Source organism: Rhipicephalus microplus, chromosome 10 (assembly GCF_043290135.1).
Source record: "Rhipicephalus microplus isolate Deutch F79 chromosome 10, USDA_Rmic, whole genome shotgun sequence".
In the NCBI taxonomy this organism is placed as follows: domain Eukaryota; kingdom Metazoa; phylum Arthropoda; class Arachnida; order Ixodida; family Ixodidae; genus Rhipicephalus; species Rhipicephalus microplus.
In genome coordinates, this window is record NC_134709.1 from 31,184,314 (window position 1) to 31,206,251 (window position 21,938).

Below are 21,938 nucleotides of genomic sequence, written 5' to 3' on the forward strand. Positions count from 1 at the left end.
CTTGGTTTTAATACTGCCATTACTATTTCATGACGAATATCTCGAGTGATTATGAGCTAATTAACGAGTTTTTGTTTAGCTGTGGCAATCTTTTTCACGCTACAAAGCAGAATTCGTGCGCGAGGATGGCAGGAACTCAAGCGAAGATGTCATGTGATGGCTTTACGATGTGACGTCATGCATAGTAAAACACTATGTTACGCCTGGTGAGGTCATAGAGTGACGTCATCGTGTTTTTTTCATCAATCGTGTTAACGCCGACACCAAAGGTCACTTTTCGAGTTTCACGAGGCATTTCACCTCAAAAAAAAGAAAAACATTCGGCAGATCCCGCGTAATGTACGAATAAATGATATACAATGCACGCATCAAGATGTTTGCTAGCGCCGCCGCGGTGGTCTAGTGGATAAGGTACTCGGCTGCCGACCCGCAGGTCACGGGATCGAATCCCGGCTGCGGCGGCTGCATTTACAGTGGAGGTGGAAATGTTGTAGGCCCGTGTGCTCAGATTCGGGTGCACGTTAAGAACCCCAGATGACCTAAATTTCCGGAGCCCTCCATTATGGCGTCTCTCATAATCATATGGTGATTTTGGGACGTTAAACCCCACATATCAATCAAAGATGTTTGCTACGTGGCACGCTTAAAATGAGCGTAACGCTACGAGGCAGATGCTTTTCGTGCTCCATAAACATATGTGGAAATCTTGTGCGCGTTAACGTGTCTTGGAAACATGAAAACGCGAGAGCTGGTTTTCCTAGTTGCGTGACGACGCCGCAGCCAAAACATGCAATACCAGTAATGGCACTCATAGCCTCAAAAAGTGTGTTAGTGACGTTTGCTACTCAAGGCGTAGTGCTGACACGCATGCAGAACTTTTGGTTTCAAGGCAAGCGTTACGAGGTGGATCGATGTTGAGTGCAGATGTATGCACAACATGGGCTTGCCAGAGGCGTCCACTACGCTGGCGTGTATCGATGACCGCATCAGACTGAGAAAATGTGGGAACGCTGACGTTACAGCACAGGCGTCAATGTTATCGAAAGAAGCGCGCTTTAAGGTGTGGCGATGGGAGTATCAGACGTAACTTTCGTTAACGTGTTTACGTTAACCTCGAGGTAAAGCAACGCTTGACTATAGGTGGCTGAATCGTAGGAATACAAATGTAATATTTGTTAGAGTGATACCAAGGTGATGGGCTGGGCTAGTTAGTGCATGTTGGACTGAGCTAGTTAGTACAGTTGAACAATCAACATAGCGACAAAAGCTCGGTACAGAAGTTCATATATCTTAAGGTACGTGACATCCATAATACGCCATTAATACAGCTGCGTAAAATCAATGCTACCATTGCTATAGATTTCGAAGTGGCGAAGCGTCATGCAAGTCTTTACATTGACCCTCGATCTCATTTCCCAGGCATACGTGTCTCGGCGGCTGACAAAGTCAGACTGTGATTATGCCCGAGGAGGAAGACGACGACGACCACAAAGGAAAGGGCAAGAAAGACGACAAGAAGGAGGAGAAGAAGGACGAGAAGAAGGACAAGAAAGGAGGCAAGGACGAGAAAAAGGACAAGGGAGGAAAAGATAAGGACGTCAAGAGTCCGGGTTCGCACAAGGGTTCACGCAAGGGTTCGTACAAAGGTTCACACAAGGGATCCGCAAAGGGCTCGCCAAAGGCCGAGAAAGCGTCCGAAGAGGCTTTAGACAAAAAGGCCGAGAAATCTGAAAAGTCTGAGAAGTCGGATAAGTCTGAAAAGTCTGAGAAATCCGAGAGACCGGAGAGACACGAGAGACGCGAGAGGAGAGAGAGGGAGAGGCCAGAAAGGGTGAGAGATACAATGAAAAAGCAAACGCTAGGACCGTACAAGGCACCGCCTCCTTCGGAGACGATGCTTCGGGCCATGGCAGAGCCGGGGCCCGTTTACGCCGAGAGGTTCTACAACGACGAGTACGAGGACGAGTCGGAAGGACGAAACTACGTAGAGCTGCAGATGTACCAGAGACGATCGGGCACCAACATCAGCGAGGGCGGAGGAGAAGTGGGCGGCGGACGCGGCCAGACCTACTACGTAGACCTGCCACCTCCTCGGCCGCCGAGGCCTCCAGTGTATGACTACTATCCAGAGGAGCGGCTGCCACCCAGACGCGAGCTGTCCGAGCGGATGGAGCAGAAAAGCATGACACAGCAGTGCGTCTACTTCGACGATGGCAGCATGCAGCAGCGCCAGCGTCAGGACTCCTACTACGACTACGAACCCGTCGGCCCCGCGGGACCGGTTCAACGCGCCCCGTCACCGGTTCCGGTTGCACCGGTTCCGGCTGCACCAGTTCCAGCTGCACCGATTCCACGCCAGGAGCCCCGCCGCGCCATCATGCTCCCGCCGACGACAGTGGTTGTTAATCTGAGTGAGTCCGCTGCACCACCGCCTCCGGGAGGAGGGAGCGGAGTCGGTCCCCCGGCGCGAATCAGCGCTTACGACGATGGGCAGCAGTTAGGCCCGAGGGCCTCTATGAGGTCCTATGAAGATTTCCGGACGGAGCAGCGCCGCCAGCAGTCCGACATGCAAGTACGCAGCAGGCCGCCCATGTCATCAATGGCCCTGACGCAGCAGCTACGCGAGATCGCCCTCAGTAATCAGAGGCCCTTGGACGAAAACGTAGTATCTTCCACCGAGCGCGTCATATACGAGGTCATCCGCAAGATGGAGTCCTCGTCATCGGAGAGCACCGAAGAGCAACCGCCGGGCACGACAGTTAAGGTGAGGAAGGCGGCGCTTGAGACACAGCTGCACTAAGAACCGTGTCCTCGCCAAGAGAGAAAGAGAAAAGCAAAGAAAAGGCAGGGATGTTAACCAAGTTGCACCTTGTTTGCTTTACGATAGCGTGCAAAGCAGCACGTTTACCGGGAATGGATCATGACGGAACATCCTTACATATTTGAAGTCTGACTTTGAGGCATGGTTAAGTATAGGCATGAATGTAAAGATATTTTCGTGAACCACTATTACCGGGTTTTAACTGCAAAATCTTTATTGTAGCACCAAGCTTATCATAGTCTGCAGCGGAAGACACTTAATGTCGAACAGTGTAGTCGCGCACACATAATTCACAATCCACCGAGGTAGATTTCTAATGATGTACTTGATCCTGAGCAAGAACTGTCCAATATCACTGAGATAGGTGGTTCAGTCGATCACAAGTGCTTACGAATTCTTACACGAAACAAGTCGCCGTGCACTTCGCGAACCACTTCATTTGAAAAGCTATTTTGCAATCTTTTCGTTCGAAATATATTGTCAATCCGGTGCCCTTAGTTTGCTTCGTTCGGAGCACTTCGTTCAAAGCAATTCATTTAAAGCCCTTTGTTTGAAACATTTCATTCGGAGTACATTGTTCGAAGAGCTTCGCCAAGCACCTCGAATAGGCCATTACTTCCAGTCCACCACGGGTTTGTTTTTTGACTAGTGCGTGATGCAACCGAATCCACATAAACTCACCGAACTCTGCTATGAAACGAATTGTTTTTGCGTTAAAGGACAATAACAACCAAACGACTTTTCACGTACATTAGTAAAGTACAACTTTAAAATCCCCAAAACATCACTCTCATTGTGACACGACGCTTGGTAAGCGAGAAAACGCGTGAAAAGATTACGCAGGTGAAGACGCCACCTTTATTTCTGCACAAAACACCATGACGTCGTAAAATACTCATGTATACGCATGCATACGGAGAGTCGGTGAGGAAGGTACGTACGTCATAGATTTTCAAGGCGCCTACTGGGCCTTACGTAACTTCTAATCGATAAAAATTAAGTACATTGTCATCTGTGGGTACCATTGAATCGAGCCAGTTTTGCGAAAATACGAAATTTTGAAATTTTTAACGTTACATCTGGAGATTGTGCCGCGAAATTTATGACCCGCAGGTCAAGGGTTCGTATCCCGGCTGCGCTGGCTGCATTTCCGATGGAGGCGGAAATGTTGTAAGGCCCGTGTGCTCAGATTTGGGTGCACATTAAAGAACCCCAGTTGGTCGAAATTTCCAGAGCCCTCCACTACGGTGTCTCTCATAATCATATGGTGGTTTTGGAACGTTAAACCCCACATATAAATGCCGCGAAATTTATAACTAAAACTTCAACCCTGATTTCCTGCGCTAATAATGAAGTTTTGACAGTGAAAAATATGGCATTAGAGTGCAGTATGTCAATCTAGACAATGTCATTGCTTCTCTTTAGTGTCCTTTTAACACTAAACTGCATCCCTTTGGCGTCTTTTCCCACGCACAGGCAAGCGGCATGTTGGGACCCAACCAACCCGGCGCCATGTCACCGATGTCCCCGCCGCGGCCAGCCATGTCACCGCCGGGTGCCATGTCTCCTCCCGGAATCGTGCGCGCACAGACGGCGGGTATGATGGTACAGGCGCCGGCAGGGATGGTTCGGACGCCGGTAGGAATGGTCAGGACACCCGGAGGGATCGTCAGGACGCCAGGAGGGCTGGTCAGGACACCCGGAGGGCTGGTCCGGACACCGGGAGGGATGGTCATGACGCCGGGAATGATTCGCTCGCCCATATCGGCGGGAAGCCGCGCCTACCTACCGCGCGTGCCCTCGGGCCCCATGCGCGTGGTCACGCCCAGGATGCCCGTCCAGTACCCACAGCGATGGCCGCCCTCGGCTCGAGCGACGCCGCTGACACCGGCCAGCAGGGGTGGTCGGTAAGTGCTGCCCCCTATTTTTTCGCACTTTTTCTTCGTCACCAAGGCCATGTTACGAGTTTCTGCTGCCTCGGAAATTTTGGGCTGCTATAACGGTTTTGTTCGATTAGCTAACCCTAACGCTCCAGCGATCAGTTGGCTCTCGCCCCGTTTGTGGGCAGCCATGCATGATCTTGTCTCGTCTTGTCGCCTAGGAGAGCTTGGCTCATACCCACAAGGGGGATTGGCCACTGGTTTTCTTGCTTCTAGTTGTATTCTTCTTCTTTACTGACTCGAAGTTTCTGCTGCGAGGACGGTAATTTTTTGCGGATGTTAACCCTAACGCTTAACCTGACTGATGACGTGTGGTGGCATGCGCTCGTCGTTTTTGTCGACGCGGCAGTTTTGCTATCATGGACTCTGTTGGTAACCCTAACGCATCACCAGTCCGATGCGGTGGTCGTGGCACGCGTTTGTGGGCGGCCGTGAATTACCACTCGGTGCCACTTCCGTTTTGTAAACTTTTAGTTTACCTTCTTTGCCAACAATTTCGCTTGCACGGATGTTGTTTCGGAGGTTAACCCTACCGATTTCACAGTTCGAAGAGATCGTCAAGGCACACGTTTGTGGGTGATCATCAATTAAAAATTGGTGCACGAAATGGTGCCGCTTTTGTTTTTTTTTACTTGTAGTTTGCCTTTTTTTGCCAACATGGCAATTTGCCTAGCACTAACTTGGTTCGGAGATTAACATTAACGATTTTCCAGTTCGATGAGATGGTCGTGATACACGTTTGTGAGTGGCCGTTAATTATCAATAAGTGCCATTTCCGTTTTCTTTACGTATAGTTTTTATTTTTTGCCACTATGGTAATTTTCTTAGTGACATGTCGCCTTAGAAGACGACATTAACGAAGTGCGCGCGGGGCACTGGCGCTGTGGCACGAGCGCGAGCCTGGCGTCGAACGCTGGCCAGGAGTGACTCCAACGCCTGGGCTACGCTTTTGAACTTGTTCACGTTTCCTGTCCTTTAATAAATCGTCTACAGTCACAAGCGGCTGTACAGACGTAACAGTTGGCGACGAGGAAGACTGGATCGACTCATCGGCACTCCACCGACGTCAAGGAAATAACATGGCGACGCCCGACTTCGGTCGGCTACCCGAATTCAGCGGCAGCCCCAGCTCCTGGAGATCCTGGTATGGGAGGCTACAGTTCTTCTTCGAGGCTAACGAGATTACGGACGCATCGAAGAAACGTGCTCATCTGCTAACGCTGTGCGGGGAACAGACTTATGACATCGTCTGCGCCCTCGTTCAACCCAAGCAGCCCAACCAAGTGAGCTACGAGGACATAGTCAAGATGCTCAAGGCTCACTTCGATCCACAACCGTCTGAGGTCTTCTGCAGGGCACGATTCCAGCGACGTGACCAAAAGCACGACGAAACGGTCAGTGATTACGTCACGGCGCTCAAGAAGCTAGCAGCAGATTGCAATTTCGGGACAAGCGCAGACACTGCAGCGAATCCGACAATGCTGCCTATGGACGTCATGCTGCGTGATCGTTTCGTTTGCGGTCTTCGGAACGAGCAGGTCCAGCAACGGCTCTTCGCAGAAAAGGACTTGACGTTCAAGAAAGCTTTCGACCTTGCACTGCGAGCTGAAAACGCCATCGAAGACCAGAAACGCGTGAAAACCGAATTTAAAGAGTTTCACGAATCCTGCATAAGCACATGCAAGATAGACAACCAAGGTCACTCTAGTGCCTCTGCCCAAAAGAAGAAACAACGCTGTTGGCGTTGTAACGCGCTACATAATCCGGACACTTGCAAGTTCCAGACAGTCTCCTGCAACTACTGCAAGAAACGCGGACACATTGAAAAAGCCTGTCTGAAAAAGCGGAAAGAAGCAAAAACGAGCAACAGCATCGAATATCCCCAACAAGGAACTTCGACAGCTGCCTCAGCACCAGTGTCGACTCAGCAGGACTCATCAGACGTGGCCCTTTACGAGCTCAACACCGTAACCAACGCGTTCAGCACACAGAAGGTCATGACTCGGCTACGCGTACATGGCAAGTTCTTGGATTTTGAAGTCGACTCGGGTGCAGCCTGCACACTCATCAGTGAGGTCACGTTCAAAGCTACGTGGACAGATGATCGACCACGGCTTCAGACCGACAACATGCTCCTACGCACATGGTCAGGACAGTCTCTTCGAGTTCTCGGATGTGCAACGGTGATTGTTACGCACGGAAACAAAACCATGACACTACCACTTGTTGTCATCAAGGGAGCAGGTTGTAACCTCCTTGGACGAAACTGGTTTCCTCACCTGGGTATACAGATCACGGGCATCAATGATGTATCCGGCGATGAACTTGTTTCGAAGCTTCTCGACAAGTACCAATCTGTATTCGACGAGGACATATCAGGACACATCGGTCCAGCGGTACAACTAGACCTCGTGGAAGGAGCGAAACCAAAGTTCCTAAAAGCACGGCCGGTTCCTTTCGCGCTCCGGTCAGCTGTAGAAGCAGAATTGGATCGACTGCAAAGTCAAGGCATAATCGAGCCAGCACAGCATTCGGATTGGGCAACGCCTCTCGTACTGGTTCGAAAGAAGAATGGCTCGTTGCGAATATGCGGCGACTACCGTTGCACAGTGAACCAGGTATCAAAGAAGGCAGACTACCCACTTCCCTCAACTGATGAAGTGCTCAGCCACTTGAGGGGAGGCAAGGTCTTCAGCACCCTGGACTTAGCACAAGCGTACCAGCAACTTCACGTGACGCCAGAGACAGCAGAGATATTGACCCTGAACACGCTGAAGGGACTATACAGGGTCAAGAGATTGCCTTTCGGAATTTCTGCAGCCCCAGCCATTTTTCAACGTTTTATGGAGACAATGCTGTCAGGCATCACAGGCGTGTGCGCATACCTAGATGACGTGATCATCAGTGGGAAAGACGCCACGGAACACGCCGAGAGACTGGAAGAAGTGCTGAAGAGGCTACGAAACTACAATCTGCGCCTCGGAAAAAACAAGTGCTGCTTTGCGGTGCGACAAGTTTTCTTTCTGGGACACCGAATCGACGAGACAGGCGTCCACACAAACGAAGAGAAAGTTCGAGCCATAACGGACGCTCCAGCACCAAACTGCAAACAAGCGCTTCAATCATTTCTCGGAATGCTGGCTTTCTACGACAGATTCTTGAAGAACAGGGCAACAGTTGCCAGCTGCCTATACCAGCTTCTTCAGAAGGACGCCACGTGGAGATGGGAGACAAAGCATCAAGAAGCCTTTGACAAGCTTAAGGCATTGCTGCTCAGTCAGACCGTACTGGCACACTACGACGAACAGAAGGAGCTTCTTGTCTCTTGTGATGCTTCACCATATGGCATAGGAGCTGTTCTGTCTCAACGTGATGACCAGAATAGAGAGGCGCCAATCGCTTTTGCATCTCGGACGCTAGGGCCGGCAGAACGCAAATATGCTCAATTGGACAGAGAAGGCCTTGCTGTGGTGTTTGCAGCCCACAAGTTCCACAAGTATATTGCGGGAAGAAAGGTGACTTTCGTCACTGACCACCAACCACTGCTCGGCATACTGGGTCCACAAAAGCCAACGGCTCAAGTCCTTTCTCCACGGATGACCAGATGGTGCATCAAGTTATCGGCGTATGACTACAGCATAATCTACAGGCGTGGCAAGAACCATCAAAACGCGGATGCGTTGAGCCGTTTGCCATTACAAGAACGTCTCGATGAACCCTGGCCTCCAGGTGACGTACTATTGTTCGAAGCGTTATCGAGACCTCCGTTGACTGCTGCCGAGATAGCACGCCTGACACAACAAGACAGCATCATGCAGAGGTTGTACAAGGCAGTGCAGGAGGGTACAGTGGAGAAACTCACTGGAGATGAGTTTGCTCCTTACCGACGACGAGCGACCGCACTAGCACTACAGCGCGAGTGCATCACACTTGGATCCCGAGTGATCATACCGAGCTCAGCACGATCCCGTGTTCTGGCACTTCTGCATGCGGGTCACAGAGGCATGGTAGCCATGAAGAAGTGCGCAAGGAGCTACGTATGGTGGCCCGGAATGGACAAGGTGATCGAGGAAACGGTGCGACAGTGCCGTGAATGCCAAGCAACGCAAAAGAGCCCACCCAAAGCTCCTATTCCTACGTGGGACCGTCCCCAGACAGCATGGAACACGGTGCACGTTGACTTCGCGGGGCCACTACTCGGACGCACCTACTTAGTTGTTGTGGACGCATACACAAAGTGGGTGGAAGTCCGGCACGTGACACAAGCAACATCCGCGGCTGTAATCGACGTGCTCCGAAGCCTCTTTGCAACGTTCGGCATTCCCCGAAAGGTCATCTCCGACAACGGAAAAGCATTCATCTCCAACGAGATCAAGCAGTTCTATGCGTCGAACGGCATACAGGCTGCAACCTCACCAGCATATCATCCGGCAACAAACGGCCAGGCAGAACGCTATGTGGCGGAGCTGAAAAGAGCGCTGTTGAAAGATGCAGACAAGTCCATACAGTGCCGACTTGCAAGATTTCTGTATCGGCAGCACACGACAATACACACTACCACAGGTATGACACCGGCGAGAGCGATGTTCGGACGAGAATTGCTCTGCCCTCTCGATCTTCTTAAGCGGGAGACGGATAAGCGAAGTCCTGAGAGCCAGGAGGCATTGCAAAAATCACGCCGCTTCGCTATAGGGGATAGAGTGCTTATCCGGCAGTTTTTGAAAAAGCCAGATTGGATTGAAGGCGAAATACTGCGCCGCGTCGGACCACGATCCTGGCTTGTAAAAAGCGACCAAGGAAAGGTTCGGCGTCACCTCAATCACATGAGGAAAACGAGTCAGACCAGACAAACAACCCAATCGCGGACAGATTGGAGCACAGCTGACGATCTCTTGGACGCAACGCCAGAAGAGACGCCATCGAGCTCAGCTGCTCAACCGCCTGAATCGCCCGAGATGCAAGATCACACTCCCTCGCAACCGTCGACGTCACAGGCAGTGGCCACTCGGCAACTGCGACCACCAGAGGTTAGGCGACCTCCAGACCGCTATGGAGACTTCGTCTAAGGGAGGAAGAGTGACATGTCGCCTTAGAAGACGACATTAACGAAGTGCGCGCGGGGCACTGGCGCTGTGGCACGAGCGCGAGCCTGGCGTCGAACGCTGGCCAGGAGTGACTCCAACGCCTGGGCTACGCTTTTGAACTTGTTCACGTTTCCTGTCCTTTAATAAATCGTCTACAGTCACAAGCGGCTGTACAGACGTAACACTTAGCACGGACTTTGGTTAACGTCGTACTTCGCTTGTTCGGAGGCTGACCCTAACGGTTTATCAGTCCTCCGAGATAGTCGTGGCACACTTTAGTGGGTGGCCATGAATTACCACTGTCGCTTTTACTTGTAGTTTACATTTTTTGCTTGCCTAGCCGTTTCCCTAGCATGAACTTAGTTTGGAGATTAACCCTAACCCTTTTCCAGTTCGATGAGATGGCTGTGGCACACATAAATTGCCAATAAGTGCCGCTTTAGTTGTGTTTACTTGTGGTTTTTCTTCTTTGCCCACATGTTAATTTCCTATCACGGGCTTTGGTTAATGTCGTTTGTTCGGAGGCTGACCCAAACGCTTTACCAGTCCTCTGAGATAGTCGTGGCACGCTTTAGTGGATGGCCGCCGCTTTCGATTTGTTTACTTGTAGTTCACTTTCATTGCCAACATGGTCATTTCCGTAGCACAGACTTTGGTTAACGCCGTTTGTTCGGAGGCTGACCCTAACGCTTTACCAGTCCTCTGAGATGGTCGTGGCACGCTTTAGTGGATGGCCGCCACTTTCGATTTGTTTACTTGTAGTTCACTTTCTTTGTCAACATGGTGATTTCCGTAGCACAGACTTTGGTTAACGCCGTTTGTTCGGAGGCTGACCCTAACGCTTTACCAGTCCTCTGAGATGGTCGTGGCACGCTTTAGTGGATGGCCGCCACTTTCGGTTTGTTTACTTGTAGTTCACTTTCTTTGCCAACATGGTAATTTCCGTAGCACAGACTTTGGTTAACGCCGTTTGTTCGGAGGCTGACCCTAACGCTTTACCAGTCCTCTGAGATGGTCGTGGCACGCTTTAGTGGATGGCCGCCACTTTCGATTTGTTTACTTGTAGTTCACTTTCTTTGCCAACATGGTGATTTCCGTAGCACAGACTTTGGTTAACGCCGTTTGTTCGGAGGCTGACGCTAACGCTTTACCAGTCCTCTGAGATGGTCCTGGCACGCTTTAGTGGATGGCCGCCGCTTTTGATTTGTTTACTTGTAGTTCACTTTCTTTGTCAACATGGTGATTTCCGTAGCACAGACTTTGGTTAACGCCGTTTGTTCGGAGGCTGACCCTAACGCTTTACCAGTCCTCTGAGATGGTCGTGGCACGCTTTGGTGGATGGCCGCCGCTCTCGATTTGTTTACTTGTAGTTCACTTTCTTTGCCAACATGGTGATTTTCGTACCACAGACTTTGGTTAACGCCGTTTGTTCGCAGGCTGAGCCTAACAATTTACCACTCATCCCAGATGGCCATGACACCGCTTTGTGAGTGGCCATAAATTAACAATTAGTGCAGCTTTCACTTTGATTACTTGTAGTTTTCCTTCTTTGCCTAGCACGGACTTGCAGTTTTTCTTCTTTCCCTAGCACGGACTTTGTTCGGAGATTATCCCTAACGCTTTACCATTCCTCTGAGATGGTCGTGGCACACGTTTGTGGGTGGCCTTGAACTGCCAATAAGTGCCGCTTTGGTTTTGTTTACTTGTTTTCCTTCTTTGTCAACATGGTTATTTTCCTAGCACGGACTTTGGTTATTTCCCTTTGTTTGGATGCTAACCCTAACACTTTACCAGTCTGAGGTAGCCATGGTACACGCTAGTAGGCTGCCATATTTTACCACGCTGCTTTTTGTATACTGCTTTTTGTGAGTTCTGCATTAGATTTTTCGGGTTTTTGTTCGGAAGCACTGAGATATAATAATGCTCTTGGCTCGAAGGTTCACCTAAAGGCTTCATCAATATGACGACCTCACCTGTCGACGACCTCAGCCATCCAACCTGCGCTAACTCATTTTTCTCTACTTGAGGATAATCACGGGCAACGACAAGCTTGTATAGTAGATGACGTCTTCTTATACTCTACGAACCATTTTGTGTGACTGGAAACCACCAGAAAAGACCAGGGGAACGTGCAGAAACCCCGTGTTTGCCTGTTTCAGGCTAGATTAGGTACCACAAAGCACTAAAAATGAAGCCAAAGTGAAATTAGAACTTCAACACAACGTACCATTCATAACTAATGAACATTCTACATAAATGTACACCGCTTGGCACTCATTTACATGCGTGAGTGGCTAATGTCATGGCTGATTTATGAACGATCTCACTGCTTTGTCCACTCATTATCATTCACTTTGTGGATACGCCGGGATTTTTTTTTGAAATCTTACAATGATAGGTAGGCTTAACTGCCATGTCACATCATTCGTTTTTCTGTTTAAGATATGTGCTCAGCTAGCACAGCCAGGTGGACATAGATAAGCAGACCGTGCACTGGTCTTATACTGAAGCAATTCATCTACACAAGTTAGGAATTTTCTTTCCATCTCACTTAACAGTTTATCCCAAGAGTCAGCAGTGCTTTTCTGTGGCTTGGCGATTTCTTTTCTTCACTGGAGGCAGTCATTTCAATCTATTAATGAATCTTAAGAATCTGTACACGCTGAACCATCACTACACTGTTATGCTGCCACATATAGCCACGAAGGCGTTAGATATTTTGACACTTATGGCCACGAAGGCGTGTTACTTTGATACCTTAAGTAACGATATTTTGTTGGGCTAGTTGGTGCATAGAATTTACGAAGGAAGTCGCGCAATCTTAAAGGGCCAGTGAACAACCCCGAGGTACAAAAAATATTATAGAGAGAAGTATGTGCACTTTTGCTTTGTGAACATGCCGCCGCAAGGATTTTGCGAATAGGTGCTGTATTACGGAAGTTACAGGGGTTAAAATATCGGTTGCATCTGGTTTCAAGGTTGTGCGGCCTCACTATTCTTTTCCCTAACAGGAAGGGGGAGGCATAGGCCATCATCGTGACTGTATGATTTAGACCAATCGACGAGCTGCGTGCTGCGTCAAGTCGCTGATCGGCGACTTTGCGTCACTGCACGTGAAAGGATTGATCAGGCGTGGGAAAGGAGCGCGGGAACTGTTAAAAAGAATGGAGGTTCTGTGCGGCGCGCAGCGCTGTAATATTCAGAAAACGCGATAACCGTGGTCGACTATACGAATTGCCGAGCTTCTTTGAGGGGTGTAAACAAAAAAGTTGAAGCCTGTTGATTGACCCTTTAAAATCGTGAGAAAAAAAAAAAGAACTAAAGTTTCGTCTAGGCGAGTCGTAAGGTTGGCGCCAGTTCTGTTTTTTTTTTCTTTTTCTTTATTCAATACTGCAGACCTTGTACAGATCCAAGCAGGGTGGGGGAAGAATAAAACAACAACAAAACGGAGCAAACAAGTATAATTAGCAATGAGCAATGATCCCAATGCGCTTAAATGCTACAATGAATCATTCCAGTCTGTTACGGTGCGGGGAAAAAAAGAAAATTTGAATAAATCTGTTCTCGAAAAATAAGGTGTCAAAGAATTAGGATGATGGTGGCGAGTAAGTCTTGATGTAGAAGATGAAAGATATGGTGAGGGGTTAATCGCTAGTTTATGATTCCAAAGGAGGTAAAGAAATTCCAAACGTGCAGCTTTCCGTCTCAGTGCAAGGTATGGAATGTTGTTAGCCTGCATCAGTTCAGTGGGTGAGTCATACGGTGAAAATTTGGAATAAATAAACCTGACTGCTTTTCTTTGCACATTTTCTAGGTGATTAATGTTGGTTTTAGTAAAGGGGTCCCATACTACACATGCATATTCGAGTTTTGGCCTAATTAGTGTGTTATAAGCAAGTAATTTAACAGCTGGAGGAGACTGTTTGAGCTTATGTCTTAAAAAATATAACTTGCGGTATGCAGAAGAACAAATGCTATTTATATGTGTATTCCACGACAAAGTATTAGTAAGAGTTACACCTAAGTACTTGTATGCCGTTTCCTCATGCAATGGTAATGAGCCTAGCCTATATTCAAAGGAAAGTGGAGCTTTTCTGCGAGAGAAACGAAGATATACTGTCTTACCAATATTAAGTTTCATGTCCCATGTGTTACACCATTCGGAAATGTTAGCAAGAGCAGTGTTAAGGAGGTGCTGATCGTTAGGTGAAGTGATTTCATGGAACAACACGCAGTCATCTGCAAACAATCTAATTTCAATGCTAGGATCAATGACTGTAACGATATCATTAATGTATATCAAGAACAACAATGGCCCTAATACACTCCCTTGAGGAACCCCGGAACCAACCGGAAGATAGCCAGACCGCCGCCCATTAACTTCCACACACTGGGATCGATTAGTCAAATAACTCCTAATCCATGTAATTAAAATTTCCGGAAGTTTGATTTTTCTGAGTTTTAAGATCAGTTTGTCATGCGGAACCCTATCAAAGGCTTTGCTGAAATCTAGAAATATTGCATCGATTTGACCATTTTTATCAAAACATGAAGCGAGTGAATGAATAACGGTAACTAATTGTGTAACTGTCGAGTAGCCTTTTCTAAACCCATGTTGATGATTAGAGAGAACTGAATGTTCATCTAAGAATTCATTAATTTGATTGGCGATAATGTGCTCAAGAAGTTTACAACAGGATGATGTAAGTGATATCGGTCGATAATTTTCTAATAAAGATCGATCACCTTTCTTGTGTATGGGAACGACTCTGGCTACCCTCCAGTCATCCGGTAGTTTACCATGAAGTAAAGAATTACGGTAAATTATAACAAGAAACTTTGCAATAGACTCAGCATATCGCTTCAGAAACATGTTAGGAAGGTTGTCAGGACCACATGAAGATTTCGTTTTCAAGTTCAATAGCATAGAAACCACGCCAGGGTAAGAGATGAAACTGACATCAGAGGGATGAAATGTTGTGTGATTGGCTGGACAAACACCAGACTTACTAAAAACACTCTGGAAGTACTCATTCAAATGACATGCGATGTCACCAGGATCATTAACAATTGAGCCATTAATAGAAATTTGAGACACTGGCTTCTTTTTTTCGCTTATATAATTCCAAAACTTTTTAGGATCTTCTGAAATAAAGTTTGGTAGCACCGTCTTAAAATAGTGATCCTTCGAAGAGCTTACCGCACGTGCAAGGTTATCTTTTAGTTCTTTTAGATTGCCGATAGATATGCATTGTTTTTTTAATCTCTTTATTTTTCGCTTCAGGTGGATGATTTCACGCGTCATCCATGGTGTCTGCCTATTAACTAGTTTATGTTTGGTTGGTACAAACGTATCTGTACAGAAATTACATATATCTTTGAAACGGCACCAAAGTGAGATGACATCAGTGTCGGTGAAATCAGTTAGACATGTTTCCAAATGTTCTATTATGGATGCATCGTCTGCACGTGAGTAGTCTTTGAAAGAACGCTTCACAGAATTATTTGATTTCATAGGAGCAACAATGTGTAAGCAAACACTGACAAGAAGATGATCAGAAATACCTTCCACAACTTGAACTGTGCACTCTGATAATTGTCTGGGTAAAAAAACCAAATCCAGTACTGATTTCGAAGTACCTTGAACACGTGTTGGTTCCCGCACTATCTGCACTAGGTCGTGAGTTAACATTATACTCAGTATACTATTGAAATGATTGTTGTTTTCAGAAAGTGATTGAAAGCGTTCCCAATTAACGCCTGGTAAGTTAAGGTCCCCTATTAATAGTATTTTATGTTTGTGGAATTGAGACAGGTGTTTTTCTAGTTTATCCAGATACTCAGGGGTGGCATCAGGAGGCCTATAAATGGCACACAGCAAAAAGTTATGGCCCCAGCATGTGATTTTTACGCATAAACATTCTAGGCCGGGGATGTCTTGCAAAAGAACAGCATCTAACGGGTTTTTAATGAGGACAGCCACGCCGCCTCCTCTAGAAGCCCTATCCTTACGAAATATTTGATAACAAGGTGGGAAAACGTCCTCGTCACATATTTCAGTCCGTAGCCACGTTTCAGTTATGACGGCAATGTGGGGGTCTTGTTCTAGTAAGGAGACTTCCAAAGGTACTGTTTTATTTATTACACTACGAGCGTTTAGGTTGATTAAACGTAAACTCTTGTCATACTCATTGAAAACGGGTCATATGTCAGACTGCTGAGATCGCTGGTTCGTTATTTTGACACGCATGTTTTTTGTCTCATCCCAAAAGTATAGCTCTTTATCGACCTTTAGCTTGTCATGAAGCAAGTGCACTTTTTTACCTTGTAGTTTTTCTGCTTTCGCGCTTTCCCACAGAAACTTCCGTTTCTTCAAAGTCGCTTGCGAATAGTCATTTTGAATAGATATGCCTGATCCTCTAAGTTTGCGACAGCTATCGAGTATCAGTTTCTTTTCATTGAAATTTTGGAGATAGACAATGACCGGGCGTTTGCTGCCAAGGCGTCCAAGCCTGTGGATGCGGCCGATAGATTCACATTGTACGTTCATCTTATCCCGCATTATCGTCGTTAGAACTTTTTCTTTAAGAAGCGCTTCCGTTTCCTCGGGGCATTCAGAAACGCCATGAATTATTATGTTTGACCGCCTGTTTCTGTCCTCAAGATCAGTTAGTTTCTTTGACTGGAATGTGATAACGTGTTCTATGGATTTAAGCGTATTTTGAACTCCGTCTTCCGGTGATGAAGGTAGTTCAGACAGCCTTTTTTCAATATGACTGACCATCTGCTGAAGGCTACTGATCTGCCCTTCGACATTAAGTAATTGCGCTTTCATTTCTGCAATGTCATTGCGGATTACAGTTTGACCTTCAAGCAACTGCTCAAACAATTCTTTCTGCGTGGGACCTGGGTTAGTTTCAATGTCCCCGCATAGAAGCAACTTGCAGACGAAAAGACATTCATAGGCAAGGTTAAGGCACTTCCGTGGGCACGGCAGGACAATAATACCACGACAATCACTACGAAGAGAATAATTGTTATAACTGACCTGCAGAACGCAGAACAGAGATCTGGTTAGCGTCATGGCCAAGCCGCGTCCTTCGTGCCCACAAAAGGCAAATCGGTGAGGCGTTTCTTTTATAGCATTTTCTTCGAATGACGTCACGCAGCAACTGCCGATTGGTGTCGCCAGCGGAGTCAAATTGCCAGGGTGGAACCACAGCGGAATTTGTCCGGCGGCGATATCTGGAGGAAGTTGATACTTGTCGATGATGCCGTCGTTTTCCCAGCACGTGTGGCCTCTCACAGCTGAAGATGCGCTAAACTGGAAAATGCCCTGCAGAACGCAGAACAGAGATCTGGTTAGCGTCATGGCCAAGCCGCGTCCTTCGTGCCCACAAAAGGCAAATCGGTGAGGCGTTTCTTTTATAGCATTTTCTTCGAATGACGTCACGCAGCAACTGCCGATTGGTGTCGCCAGCGGAGTCAAATTGCCAGGGTGGAACCACAGCGGAATTTGTCCGGCGGCGATATCTGGAGGAAGTTGATACTTGTCGATGATGCCGTCGTTTTCCCAGCACGTGTGGCCTCTCACAGCTGAAGATGCGCTAAACTGGAAAATGCCCTGCAGAACGCAGAACAGAGATCTGGTTAGCGTCATGGCCAAGCCGCGTCCTTCGTGCCTTGTTAAATGTTTTTTTTTTGTTACGACTTTCAGTTGGGCCATTTTTTTTTCGTAAAAACGGACGCTGCCTGCATTGATGACACTGTACTTTCCATCCTTACGTTAATCATCTGAAAAACGCATAACGTGTGGACAACGCAAGTTATCCAGGTGTTGCGGCTTCTTTTTGCCATAGTCAGCAAGGTGTTTCACTTGTCCTCTTTATTTACCTTGTTTGTCAAGTTGTACACTTCAATCGAAAGGGTGAAATACCTTAACGCATACTTTGCCTAACTTTCTTATCAATAAAACAAACTCATTTCCTGCATTTTATGTGGAGACAGCATCACAAACAGCAAGAACGAGTGGTTAGTCGAATGAAGTGGCTACGCGTCGACTACAAAACGTCATAATCAGTATGTACTAGGTCGGGCACCTCTAATAGGAACAGATTAGTAATAAAACTGCATAAACTAGAATGTTTATTGTATTTCCCGATTTAAATGTCTATTTAATTACTTTTAAGCATGACGTCGTTGAAAACAGTGATAGTTTTCTCAATCAAATACTACAAATCTGCTTCAACGAGGTCTTGAATTTTAATAAGGTGTTACCTCGGGAACTGTCCTGTACCCGACGCGGTTGGAATGACGAACGACTGACGTAAAGCGTGTGCATATGCAATCCAACAGGGCTAGCAGTTTACTCAATGACGAGGTTCAACAAAGATTCAGTACCAGTGATGCTGGAATGTCGCAACGTTCTTGTTATAGTATGGGTAGCTTTATTTCAAGCGGGGAAGTCCGCTTCACATTAGGTGAATTCGACTAGAATTCGAAATAGGCGTTGTAATTTCAGTTTTCGTACTTAGCGGGCTGAGTGGCATGACGTATATTTAATGGCGAACATTTATTGAGTACAAACTGGCCCACAAAGCATTTGTTGGCTCGTGTTGGCTGTCATAATAGCCATTCCGATATCGCCCACATGTTAGCTATTGTACGCTGTATCGCCTTATACCTTAATTTTCTCCAATTTTCCTAGAATCCATTCGAACAGGGCTTTCAGTGAGAGACCTTAGTATTCAAGCTTAGCGTGGCCCTCGTCTAAAAGAAAGCTATTAAATGGCAGCGCCCTAAATGATTCAGTCTGGCTTTCACATACTTTCCTGATAAAATGGACACATCTATATTATTCCTGATAGCTTTTCAAAAGACTATAGAGGCTCCCCTTCTCTTACTCAGAGGTAAGCATATATGCAATTGTTGTTTTCTTGCATACGGTTCAAACTTGAAGCCACTGCTATTCAGACACAAAACTAACTATCCTGACTTTGTGCATACAGCATTACGCATTACGCACCCAGCAGCACCAATTCATCTATTCCTTCTTTATTTATCTGTGCGCTGAGACTGCATCCCTGATGTTATTTACTGTGTGCACAACTCGGCGTTATACCAGTGTTATACTAGCACCAGGCTTCAGAACCTCGAAAACTCCATGGCACGTGTGTCATGATAAGTTCTCGAATAAAGTTTTGCTTTATCTTCTCAATTGTCGTATTGAACGGTGATTTGCTATATGTTAGGTCAAGTCGATCACTAAACAAGTAGGTTATAGTTTGCAGTTTCGAAACGAATGTTCCGTGTGGCCAACAATAGAGTGCTTGTGCTAGTGCTTAACTCAAACTTCATTATAACGAAGTTGCATCTTGCAACTCGAGTGCTTAATTTCGCTATATAAAATTTGTTATAAAAGTTTATTTTTAACACTATATAACAAACATATATTTATTTATTTCGTTATAACCGATATTTAGTTATATTTGGGTTCGTTATGTCAAGGTTTGAGTGTAGTTACAATTAACGCTCACCCTCCTTATGCAGGAGGGACGACGATGGAATGACCCTGTTCCCGGAGCGGTCCCTCATCATGCTCCTCGTCTTCCTCTTCCTGTTCGTCCTCGTCGTCGTCATACTGGCCATTTCCGGCATGAACTTCCCCGGTAAGGGGGTCGCCCACAATTAGACAACCTACACGTTACTATTTCCAGACAGAACAATCGGACCGTGAAGCAGCTAAAGCAGACGCTGTGACCCGTTGTCGCCATCCCTCTCCTATTAGCTAACCAACACTTAAGAGTGTCTTAGCATTCACTAGTTATCTTTCTTCTCTAGTGACGACTTCATCACTACTTCACGCACAGTCTCATTAATGCACTCATATTCATTAGCAATGTTATACTCTCGCAGGCAGAGCAAGTTGCACTCACTTTCAAGGTATTTTACGGCATCTCCACACACTTCACATGTACGGTCCCTCATTCGCTATCTCGGGCACCTTTCCTCACTTGCTGTCAAAGAATCTCACTTACTCTAATGCTCACTAACTCTTATTTAGAGGGAACTTGAGAAGCATGAACAAAATAGACAAAACAAATTCAACGAAACGTGCAGTTTATTTGCAATTGACGTTTATTTCAAGTAACGTAAAATATAACAGCGCGTAAAGAACATCTGCAAAAGCACAAGAAATGCGCAGGTGAATCTTCAGACGTGAATTTTGAAATTGAAGATATGGTTTGTGAGTGTACGTTGAAATAAATGTAGTTCCTTTGAACACTAAAGATGGGCTGATGGCGCACTTATCTGCATTCTTTAGGTAAGTCTCGACAATTTTACGTTCTGTTTTTGATCTGCCTATTATTTCAGAAAAGTGGTGTAATGTAATAACGGAGTACATGCATTTTTATTTCAGTATTCTGCTAAGTGGTTACCGAATTCTTTCCTGTCATCATTATTGCGCTGTGTAGGTATGTCATTGACGCACTGGCTGGTCTGTCCAATGTGGACATGTTCTCAACCTAAAAGTGTTTGATACGCATTTTCGATGCACAGTAGCCCATTGATTAGTGTGACAAGTAATAATACGCAGTACTCGGCAGGGGTGTCAGCCATCTTCTTTATTTCTAACCTCTTCATCCTCCTCGTCTCCCTCCGACCCTGCCTCACGTCCACGTACACTCCCCCTCTTTGAAGACTCATCCCTCCTGGGGTGATACATGAAAACGTTTCCAATGGTCGTAAACTCCAGCACACCATCATCGTTGGTGTAACCGACCCTTTTGAGAACGCCATGTTGCACTAAGATCTGCACCATGCGATGAGGTTCCATGTACACCTGCTTTGTGCCGGGAAGGCCTTTTCTGACAAGCACCAGATCGTTCAGTTGTATCTGAGGTATCCGCGTGTTGTGGCGACGGTCAAAGTTCCTCTTCATACTTTCCCGGGATCGCTGGTGGGCTTCCGAAGTTTTTCGTTTTTCGCTCAATTGAAGGCGGTCTGCAATGCAAAGTTCTTGAGCAACTGGAAGCACTGGTAACTTTCCGAAAGCTGCAAAAGAAGGGCTACAGCCGATGCTTCCAGTGTGCGACCGATTGTGTGAGTGACAGCTGCCTCCAAGCAGCACTTCCATACACCCTGAAAACCTGGATACATTGAAATGAACTGCTTCAAATCCCGAATGATTCTTTCAGCCATGCCATTTCCTGCAGGATGATACGGAGCGCAGCGTCGCAATAAAACTCCTCGTTTCTTCGCCCAATCTTGCAAACGCTGACTGAGAAACGCTGGCCCATTGTCTGATATTACTATTTTTGTATTCTTGAACATCTCTCGACTCAAAATAGCGATCACACTATTTGCGTCTTCACTTCCAGGCCGTGCAGCCACTATTCTTGTGCACTGGTCTATTGCCACTAGGAAAGACTGCGTTCTTTTTACTCCTGCAGCCTTCTTCTTGAGCTCTGCGAAATCGAGATGAATGACTTCAAATGGTACGTCGGAATGTTGAGGCAAAACTATCTCGTCTGTTCTCTGAAGGTACTTGGCTTTGTGAACTTGACATTGATGACAAGACTGAGCATACCTTTGAACGTCCTCTTTCATGTGTTTCCACTGGAAACGCTGACGAATCTTGTGATATGTCCTCCAAAAGCCGTCATGTCCACCTGAGTGCGGGGAGTCGTGATAGAGCTCCAAAATTCGAGGCACCATTGTTTTTGGGAATGTGAACTTTCCGTTATGAAACTTAAGTTCTTCAGTTCCCTCCCACAACAATGTTGCGTTGACATTTTTATGATCAGGAATCACCGCAAGTCTTGAAAGCGCATCTGCGTCCTTAAAGTGTTCTCCAGGCCCATGGTGGACCATGAAAGTAAACTGCTGGAGTTCACTCACCCACCTAGCATTTTTTTCTCGAAGCTCGGCGAGGTTAAAGATATACGTTAAGGCTTGGTGATCCGTAAAGAGCTTGAAGCTCCTGCCATCCAGGTAAGGTCTAAAATAGCGTACGGCCATTAAGACTGCCAAGGCTTCCTTCTCTGTAGTCGTGTAGTTCAGTTGAGTTTTCGAAAAGGTGTAAGAATAGTA

The 21,938-nt window shown here is 46.7% G+C and overlaps 1 protein-coding gene across 1 annotated transcript in view; it reads left to right on the forward strand.

Annotated features, from left to right (window-relative positions):
• The window catches only part of LOC142774678 (uncharacterized), a 28,510-nt gene that overhangs the window by 694 nt on the left and 5,878 nt on the right, over nucleotides 1-21,938 (forward strand). The window contains exons 2-4 of the mRNA XM_075875370.1: nucleotides 1,420-2,764; nucleotides 4,298-4,728; nucleotides 19,395-19,513. Coding sequence (XP_075731485.1) covers nucleotides 1,460-2,764; nucleotides 4,298-4,728; nucleotides 19,395-19,513 — 1,855 coding nt within the window. The 5' untranslated portion in view covers nucleotides 1,420-1,459. The remainder of the gene's footprint in view (nucleotides 1-1,419; nucleotides 2,765-4,297; nucleotides 4,729-19,394; nucleotides 19,514-21,938) is intronic.